Genomic DNA, 10,521 nt, shown 5'->3' with positions numbered 1-10,521 from the left:
CGAGAAATGATAGAGTTTTGATGTACTGAGTCATGACTAACGAATCAAACTTTAGTATTAATTAGAAATGTCCGTCTCCAGTTTCATAAAAACTCCAAAATTTGTAGCTTCAATCTCTGCATGATCTGTTTTGGTAGGATTGTTATAACTCTTAGAATGAGCTCTCATAATTTTAACTCGTTCCTTCCTAACTACAAACCTCAACCTGCATCCTTTATTCGTAAAAATTGCAGCACCAATGTTAAGCTAATACCATCCACCAAGAGGTGGAATCCATCACTGATGAACAGAAACTGATCCTTCTGACGCTACCATCAGCATCGATATAGCGAACAAAGGTCGAAACTCAAATAATAAACTCGTGCCTTGATGAATAAATTTATATCTATCGTAACTCTACTTTGAAACTTGTAGAGAGTTCCTTGCTTTTTATATGGTCCAAGCTATCATAGCAAACATTTCCAACTATATTACCTCAAAATCTGCAGATAGCAAACTCAACCAACCAAAAAAAAAAAAAAAAAAAAGAATTTGCACTAAACATGTCAGCATCAAGTGGAAGAGGACATAGTATCCAAACTCTCTTCGCTGAACAAGCTTTAAGAGCGTGGATAACATTTTCAACATCTTCACTGCATACACTACATGTAATGTTCAGATATCCATTCCTCAGTTAGTTAGAGATCTTAACACAGAAAATTAGTTTGTAAAAGCTCGAAAAACAAAAAGTGTTTAACTTTGGGGAATGATTAATGGTGCATACACTAATATAATTTCAAATTGTATAAGAACTAAAGAAGTATCAAACAACTTTAATTCTAAAAAAAAAACATTGCAATTAAGAAAAATAGTTGCATTTAATTACATTATCCTTTTATAGTTCTCTGAGTGTTATGGTTGCTGCATTTACAATTAATGAATTCATATATATTTATGATCTTATTTGCAAATTCATAGATTGAATCTAGGGATCACATTTTAAAGAAGCAGTCTTGCTATTTTATAATGGATTATGACCATTTATATCCATAAAATATATTTTCTTTCTCTCTTCGTTTCTTTTTCCTCGTTTTAGAAGATGGCTATTTTTAGAATCATTGGCATATATTAAATTTAGGGGTGTTCAAGATCAACCTGATCAAAATCTTTTTAGAATCATTTCATTTGTTATCTTATATTTGAATTAGATCTTGTTCTGAAATAAGTTTTCATGTAATGTTTAGTGTTTTAACTTGATTAAAATCACCATTTATCAGTAATATAGCATTTCTACTAATTTTTATAATTTGAAAATTTTGATTATAAAATGCTAATAAATAACTGAGCTAAAACACTTAATTTTGCCGATCAAGGTCTTAATCTAAATCAGCTACTATTTATTAACTACTTTATAGTAAAATAGGATTTTGGACAAAGTTCTGCAGTTTGGATTTTAAACAGCCCTAAATTGAAATATATGAAAATGATAAATGGGTTAATTGTTATGTAATGTTGGGCTTTGGGTCCAACTGGGGATGAAGGAAGGCTGGGCCTTGTCAGTGTGCAATGGACAATGAGTTCTCTTTGTTTGTGTTTGTGGAATTTATTATATTGCAAACATTTTGCTTTTTTTAGTTTTGTTAGAAAAAAATATATATATATATTTATTGTTTATATTAACAATTGTTTTTACTAATTTTTGTGTAGTGATTTACTTTATATTTGAACAATTATAAACCTCAACAACCATGGTTCGCTTCAAGATTTGAATTTTATATACTAATTAATTCAAGATAAACTGAATGGTAGATACATTAGGAATGGAATCCATGTCGATTTAATTTGTTCTTCCATTTCCAAAGCTAATAGTTGCAGAAATACAGAGAAGAAAGCAGAATAAACCATGTACAAAGCAAAATATTCCACCAATGAAAAGAAGATGACTATGCAAGGCTGTGCAGGACTCTCTTGATTTGGAAATTTCTAATGTTCCTGTAACAAGCATAGGAAATGCAATGGCAGCCACAATCCTGCAATTGGAAAAACAACTTGAAACTTCAATTTTGTTTAATTAAGAATCAACATGGCTTATATATATATATAATAATTAGATGTACCATGCAAAAACAAGACATGCAAACCATTGTCGCCTGTTAATGTTGGGCAATCTTTCGAGCTCTTCCATGCAACAAATGCACATGAAACCTCCATGCAAGTTAGCTGTAAGGTGAGCTACTGCTAAAAGTGCAGCTGCAGCTACTCCAAACCTCAATCCATCACCGCTTTCTCTACACCTAAAATTCTTCCTGTTTGTGTGTATGATCATCTGTTCAAGATTTTTATTAGAACTAGGTAGCTGAGATGATTAATTTGATATTACTGTTTCAGCAGATACTGACAAAATTATAATCAATAAGTTTTAATGCAATTCAGACCTAATAGCTCTCAAGTTCGAACCGTAATTAGATCTAAAAAATTACCCAAATGGTGATTTTGTTACAATAATTTCAATTCTAATACCAAATAATGTGTTTATAGTAAATATAGCAATTGAAAGGCATCTAACTATTATTTCAGATTTTGCGAATTTACAGTTTTGAAAATGGCTCTATCGTGTCATTAAGTTAAAACATTTTGCTTAATATTAATTTTAATTTTGATCTCACTATGTAGTTACAAATCACAAATGAAACACTTCTGCAAATGGAATGAACAGCTTCAACATTAATTACCTTATTTCGAGCAATCTCAGCCTCAATGCCAAGAATTCCAGCAACAACATCCATACCCACAACCATTACACAAACAAAAGCTTCAATTCTTGCCATACCCTTTATCTTTTCAAGCAAAAGAAAGAAATGATTTGGCTTACTATTTAGAAAGAAGAGGAAGAAGGTGAAAAAAAATTAGAGAAGTAAAGCAATAACTTAGTTATTAGAGAATTGAGGAGGAAAGAGAGCAATTTGTAAATTCGTAATGAAAGCTAGAACAGAATCATTCATGGCCGTTTTGGATCCATAAAAGATTTTAATGCGACAAAGAAAGCCATCTTCTTTTGTCAACAAGTTCTTTTGAACTTGCACTTTTCTTTCTTGTTATGATTCATTTTCTCCCTATGCATGCTTAGATTCCCATTTCAGACTAACTTTCTGTCCTTCCCAACCAATACGTACTCTACGCACGTTGCGTCTGCCAAATTATAAGCTGTTAGTCTGGCAATTAATTAACCATAAAGCTGAACCGGAGACAGGGTCACATGGCCGTTCCTGCTCTTAAAAGTTGAGAGTTGAAACCAAGTAGCATGAACCAGCCCAGAAATGACTGGTTTGGGGCCCATTTAGTTCTGCTAAAAAATAAAAAACAAATGATTCCAAGATAATTCTAGTATTAGGCATGAAAAAATCAATGGAAATCTTAAAAAAAATGTAACCAGTCTAATTTATTTCAATTCTATAATTATATATTCAATTTATTTAATAATATAAAAATAGAATAAAATATTATTTAGTTCTTGAAATTTGACCTAATTCACTACTTCATTCCGCTAGTTTTATCAACCTAACAAGTAGTCTTCCACATTTAATCTCATCAAACTATTTGGTTCTTCCGTCTTTTTTTTTTTTTTTTTTTTTTAACCATGAATCAATTCATTTTTGCATTGAGAGATTGGTGCTGTGTTTAGAAACATGAAGATATTCATTGCCTTATGCATGATGTGTATTTTGGTGATTTTAATTTTGAAAATCATTATGCTGAGAAAGATGGTTGATTTTGGTGTTGCCCAATACATGCAGTAAAGTGAGGTTGGTGTTGTAGGAGTTATGGCTTATGTCCAACTAATTTATGCACCCACACCCACACCCACCTACATTGCAAGTTGTAATGACCTCTTTCTTGTCCATTTTCAGTACATATCTTCCTTAGTGGCATGATCTTTGAGGGCTTTCACATCCAAAAATGTCTTGCTTCAAATATGGTATAATCCATCTTTTGGCACATATAGATTGTCATAGATTCTTCTAAGAGGATATGTCTTTTATCTCTTTCTACAACCAATTCTAATCTAGTCATTATTTTCATCACTTGACTCCTTTTTTGCACTTATATTAGAACCACCATCAAACAAAACATCATCACCATTGTTGTCAGATTGAATATTTTCATCTACATTTCTTGGCGTTGTTCTCATTTTCAACATCATCTTCACCATCATTTTCAGAGCTACTGAACTCATACTTAGCATCATTGTTTTTCCGTCTTACTTAGGGGTGGCCAAAATCCAGTGGGAAGTGAAAGCGTCCGAATCGGAATCAGAACCGGTTCCACCAGTTTTGGAACCATGAACCGGCGGTTCCAATTTCAGTCGGAACCGATGGTTCTTGTTCCGTTTGAAACCGGTCGGAACCGTTCAAAATCAGCCAGAACCAGTACGAAATCGACCGGAATCATCGAAAAATCGGCTAAATAACCGGCCAAAACCGTCGATTTTGGAACCATTGAGAAACCGAAACTGGAATCGTTCGGTTCCAAACCGTAACTGAACCGTTAATTTTCGGTTCGATTCTGATTCCAAAAAATTTGGAACAAAAACCGGTGATTCCGAAACCGTAGCCACCCCTAGTCTTACTACCCTCTTCCTCTAGCCACCCCAAATCTTCTTTTGCCGCCACCATTAGTTGCACTATCCTATTTACATGATTAGAACCTAAAATACTAATCCAATTAAAAGCCCCAATAGTAAATTTTCTCCTCTAAATTAGTTGCATTTATACCTATTATGTCCCTATTATCTCTGACTTCATTATAACCATTTCTTTCCCTTTTTTCTTTAACACCATCAACACCTGCAATTGGAGTGTCGTTATTTTGCCTACTATCTCGACCTTAATTATCCATATTATCCTTGATTGGTGCACATCCATCACCAACATTATTAGCTTCATAATTATAGCCCCTAATACCAAGGGCGGACGCCGGCCCTGGCCAAGGGGGTTGTGCGCTCCTCTCCCTCCCCCAAAAAAAAACAAAATCAATTTTTTGTGTAAAAATTTTTTTAAAAATTATATTTTAGTTTTGTCACCCCTAAGTAAAAAATTATTTTTGGGTCTCCTAACTATTTAGGCTAAATTCGCTACTATAAATACCTGTGACCGACCATAAACGATATTACCGAGAGCATCTTCAAATATTAGAACACTATCATTAGAATTCTCTACAAATTGACAACCCAAATGTGCAGGATTCTCAACAGCAATTGCTATATTCCTGGTTATAACACGAATAGGTACAGCGACAATTTCTTTAAACATTTCAAACATAAAAAGCATATCATCATCATTTTTCAACTTAATACTTGCTCCAAACACATACTCAATAAGATCAACATATAGTGTAAATGACCTATAAGCATCGTTCGTCAAATCTAGATATGAGTACTTATCATATCTAGATTCATGTTATTAACAAATCCCTCTTCATCTCCATGTTTGAGCTCCAAAGTGTAATGTCAGCAAACAGCAATTTGTGCAAAATAGGTGCAAGCTGAGGGAAAACTCTTATCACCACTTTTAACACAATACTCGGTAAATGGAAAGCAAGCTTCGAATCGAGGAAGAGCAATTTACTAAAAAAAGGCAATCTTGCTTTGTAATGTATATGCGTCTTTTACAATTTTCTTTTCTCATTTTTCTTTAAAGAGGCATTTAGATCTTTACATGTCATCGTAACTATAAAAAAAGAAAAAGAAAAAGAAAAAAAAAAAAGATGAGAAGACGAAGTAGTTTGACGAGATCAAACGTCAGAGATTATTTATTAAGTTTGCTTAACTATAAAAATAAAGTAATAAATTAGGTTAAACTTTAAGGACTAATAGTTATTTACCCTCAAATATATTAAAAAATTATTAGAAAATATTTAATCATTAACTTCTAAATTGAATTGCATGCAAGGAGTGACTCGAGTAGAATATATTTACTAAAGGGGCTCAGTTGTATGAAAGCAAAAAAAAAAAAAAAATTGAAAAATGACTATCATATTTTTTTTCTATATTATCTCTATGCTTCTCACCCTACATTTTTTATTTTTTTATAAAAAAAAAAAGTTATTTTGAGTAAATTATTAATTAAATATAATAAAATTAAATAGATTTGACAAAATTTAGGTAGTGTAAATTAAGTTTAGTAATAAATGAATTTGAAGGGATTTGATATGGACACAGAATAGTAAAATTATTAACAAATATGAAATGCATATTCACAAGGCTGGTTTGGATTAGAACGGATCTGGATTTCCAGTTCCCAACTGAAACTGGCTCAGAATCATCAATTACGGTATTGAACCTGCAGAGCCTCCCGCACCCTTATAAGCTCCGCCATAGATGAACTGGGCCTAAAAATTTACAATTAGACTTTTATTGGGCCTAAAGCTTGTTTCCATTCCTAATGCCCAATGACGAAATCCTATTTAGAGAATTTACATTTATTTATAATCACCACGTTGACTATGCACGTTATATGTTGATTTTTTATACTCATTTAATTTTTTATTTATGTAATATTAAAGTATAAATTCTTATTTAAATTTAGTGATTAAATTATATTACACTTTATAAATATAGTAAATATTTTTTTGATCATATGTCAACACGTTGATTCATATAATTTTTATTATACGTTAGTTGTTTTCATTTTTTTTTTTTTAAGGAAAAACCAAATTGATTTATAAAAATCATCATATAGCTTCTATTATACGATTTATAATTAATTTACATGTTTTGTTAATAACTTTCGTTGTAATCTCTTGTAGTAAATAAATATACGTTAATAATAGAATAAGAAAACAATCTAATAAATCAAATTAAATATCTATAAATAATAATATTTTTTTTTTTTGGCAATCAAAATCATGAAAAAATTTTAAAAAATTATTAATAAAATTATATTCTTTAATAGAAATAGGATTTGAATTATATAAGATATCAATATAACTAACTAAATTTGAGATGTTTAAAAATGATAATTTTTTATCTTATTTTTTGGCTAATTAAAAAGAGTGCAATTTGTAATTAAAGAAATTTAATTGTATCCTTTTTAAATCAAATCTAAATCATCTAAATATATTTATTTGAAATAAATTCAAAAAAATATAAAAATTTTCAAATGCCTCATTTATATATATTATTTAAAATAATAATGTTGAAGCTAAATTATAAATAACAGTAATAATAATAAATTATTAAATTATTATTAATAATTTACATAATAATATAATAAAATAAAATAAAATTAGACACAATAAGATAATAATAGTAAAAATTTAAAATTTTGAAATTATTAAGTATCTATATTTATTTATCTATTAAAAATTCAAAAAAAAATCCAATCAAATTATAGAAATATTATATATACTTTCAGGTTAAAATTTTTTTAATTGGTTAAAACTAATGTTATTTTAAAATATCTTAAATTTCATAAGGACAATATCGGTAATCTCATTATTCTCCTTATTCCCACTGTTATATATGGTATAGAAGCATAGATAGATAGATAATACATGCTGCCAATAAATTATGTTAACAATACAATGATAATAATTTTTTGTTTGTTATTAAATATAAGCAAATTCTATGAATAAAAAGAAAAACTTTAAAGTGACATTGAACAACAAACTTTTAAACTAGCTTTTAACATTTCGATTACATCAAAACTTTATCTCTATTAATTATATTGTTAGACAATATAATTTTTATAGATGTTAAATGAATTTTTTTATAAAATATTAAACACTCTAGATTAATTAAAATTTTTTTAACAACCATATTTATTGTTTTTTTCTCTCAATTCAATTAATTAAATAAATAATTTTATTTTTTGTCATTTTAAGTTAAACAATTATTTCTATTTAATAATTCTAATTTAAACTGTTATATAAATAATTATCAGCTAAAAGCTAACAGTTAACCACTAGAACATCAACATGCGTTGACATCTCAGGTTCGATATGGACTCGTTTAACACACGACACGATTGGAATCAACATAAACATAACCTATTTAATTATCATGTCAAATATTTGAGCACGAAAATTAAACGAGTAACACAAACATGACACATGTAACTCATTTAATTAAATGTATCATAAGCGTCAAAAATTAAACCAAATTTAATAAAATGGACTGTATACAAGTGAGAAACACGATAAAAATAACACGTATAACTACAAAACTCGCTTAATTAATATATATATATATATTATATGAAATTATATTTTTATCTTTAAAAAATGGGTTAAATAGGGACAAGCGGAGAGGATTTTAGGGAGATCTCAAATTAAAAATTTTAAAATTTTTAGAGAGAAGTTTTTTGAAAAAATATTTTAGTTTTCTCCCTATAACTAGTAAATTATTTTTTGGCCCCCTAACTATTTAGGTTAAGTTTGCTATTGCGTTAGACTAGTCAATCTATTACATAATCTATTTAAATTCGTATCATATACGAATCACACATTTATGATAAAAACATATTTAGTTATAAACCTGTTTAGACTCAACTCTAAACTATTTAATTTTTATATTAAATAAATCGTGTTATTGTATCATAATTTATTTTGACACTCTAAAATAATTAATAATTATTGAAAGAACTAATTTCGTCCAAGAACGTTAAAACAAAACATCAGAACAAGAGACCGTCAATGTTTTACTTTTCGTTTATTTGTTTATTTCTGCTAATTATATCATTGTGGGAGCAGTTTTTTAAATTCAAAAATGACACCTTTTCTTTTTAATTTCAAAAAATAAACTTTATTTATTTCTTCAAAAAAGCATTATTTATTTATTTATTTATTTTTGAGAGGTGGTTGGAGGCTGCAACATTTAATGAGGAGGGAAGGTACGAGAGGTGCATGGATTTTTGCAATTTTGCAATTCCACCTCCACGTTTGAATTTATGAAACCACCTCAGTAAGATCAAAAATTTCGATTTCGTAAAGACAGTTATGAAAAAGATAGATATAAACACTGAAATGAAATTAAGCTGATATTCAAAAATTTTCAAATTATTATTATTAATCAAGAGAAATTTCATGTTTAAGATGATAAATTTATATGTAATGGGTAAAAATTGAAGGTCAAATATAATATTCACTCTTAAACTTTATTATTTTTCATTTCATGACACCTTTAATCTTTATTTTGACTTATCAAATACTTCAACTCATAAAATTACATTTGTTAAACACTATAATTTGTAAACTTATTTAATTAGACACTTCATCTCAATTAAATATGTATTAGATAGTTAAAAAATTATTATTATTACAAAAATTATATTAACTACACATCAAAATATTACTAAAATTAGTGTAAAATATTACTAAAATTAGTGTAAAAATTGTATATAATATTACTAAAATTTAAAAGTTGAAAGTAATTATATGATTAAAGTTATAAAGTTAAAAGCCTGAATTTTATATATCCGGCAAAAAATAATTCAAACCTTAGAATTAAGAGAAGTGAAGAAACATAATTGTGGTTGCATTGCATTTATAAAGCCGACCCTTTAAATATGGAATTCATGTTTGGGGGATGCTTTCGTGGCTTTTATTACCCAAATGCTTAATAAATATGGTTTTATTATTATTCAATCTAAAATTCGTGGGCAGATGCCTTTTAACGTGATTTACAGCAACAAGACAAAATTCTCTCTCTCTCTCTATATAGATAGTTCCTGGAATAAATTTTTTTTTTCCAAAAGAGAGATAAAAAGCAAATCACGAAATAATTTGATCTATGGACAACATTGTTATGATAAAGAACATAATACTAGAAGAATCGTTGTCACAAGATACAGGATGTTATAAGCGTCCAATCACATATCAGTTAATGCAATTGTATGACAATTTTGTTGATATAATTTAGAAATAAATCTAAATTCAAGTCTCTTCCCATGATATACAAATTAATAAAAATTAAAAAGAAAAAAAAAACATTAAACACTTGAAGACATTTGAAATGCTACCAAATAGAGAGGTGATATATCCTTGTCACTTCTAATTGCTGTACATCCAATTCTTTTTATATATTAATTATAGTCACAATAAGTACAATAATGAGATTGCTAAATAGTTTACTACATGATTACTGTGTTATATAACTTCTTGTACTTATAATTAGCAATTAATTTTGTACATTTTGTTAAATTGACTCAGGGAAGAGTAGCACCAAGACGAGCAACATTTTCCCTCCTGCTTCAAATTACAGGCAATGGTTTTGTAATTTTGTGCATTTGTCTGTTGTTGGTGCATATAAAAAGAATTGAAATCCTAACCTTTTGATGCTAGGTGCATTTGAAATTTCGATTTTCTATTTATTTGATTTTAGTAATACAACTAAAATAATTTTCTATTTGAAAAAACATAAAATTGTGTCTATAGTAATACATATCAAAAAAAAAAAAAAAAAGAGTTATAGTTCCATTAAACCAATTAATAAGCTCATGAGCCTAATGAATGAACTTGTTCTCTCAGTCGGGCTCATTAAATGAA

General features: G+C 28.5%; 1 protein-coding gene across 2 annotated transcripts; it reads right to left on the bottom strand.

Moving 5' to 3' along the window:
• Positions 1–1,731: 1,731 nt before the first annotated feature.
• Positions 1,732–3,151, bottom strand: LOC105633248 (protein VASCULATURE COMPLEXITY AND CONNECTIVITY). Of its 2 annotated transcripts, none has more exons than XM_020678828.3 (3): positions 2,712–3,151; positions 2,121–2,305; positions 1,732–2,009 (listed from the first exon to the last, which is right to left on the bottom strand). In XM_020678828.3, the coding sequence occupies exons 1-3, from the start codon at positions 2,805–2,807 to the stop codon at positions 1,817–1,819; spliced, it is 474 nt and encodes a 157-aa protein (XP_020534487.1). In that variant the 5' UTR covers positions 2,808–3,151; the 3' UTR covers positions 1,732–1,816. The 2 variants fall into 2 exon arrangements, with proteins under 2 accessions (XP_020534487.1, XP_012071213.1); XM_012215823.4 differs by having other exon boundaries at positions 2,097–2,305; positions 2,712–3,145.
• Between the last annotated feature and the right edge of the window lie 7,370 nt (positions 3,152–10,521).

This window comes from Jatropha curcas, chromosome 7 (assembly GCF_041381405.1).
Source record: "Jatropha curcas cultivar XTBG-Jc1 chromosome 7, XTBG_Jcur_1.0, whole genome shotgun sequence".
Taxonomy (NCBI): Eukaryota; Viridiplantae; Streptophyta; class Magnoliopsida; order Malpighiales; family Euphorbiaceae; genus Jatropha; species Jatropha curcas.
The sequence above is the reverse complement of the archived record's forward strand: the minus strand, read 5'-3'. Positions and strand labels throughout refer to the sequence as shown.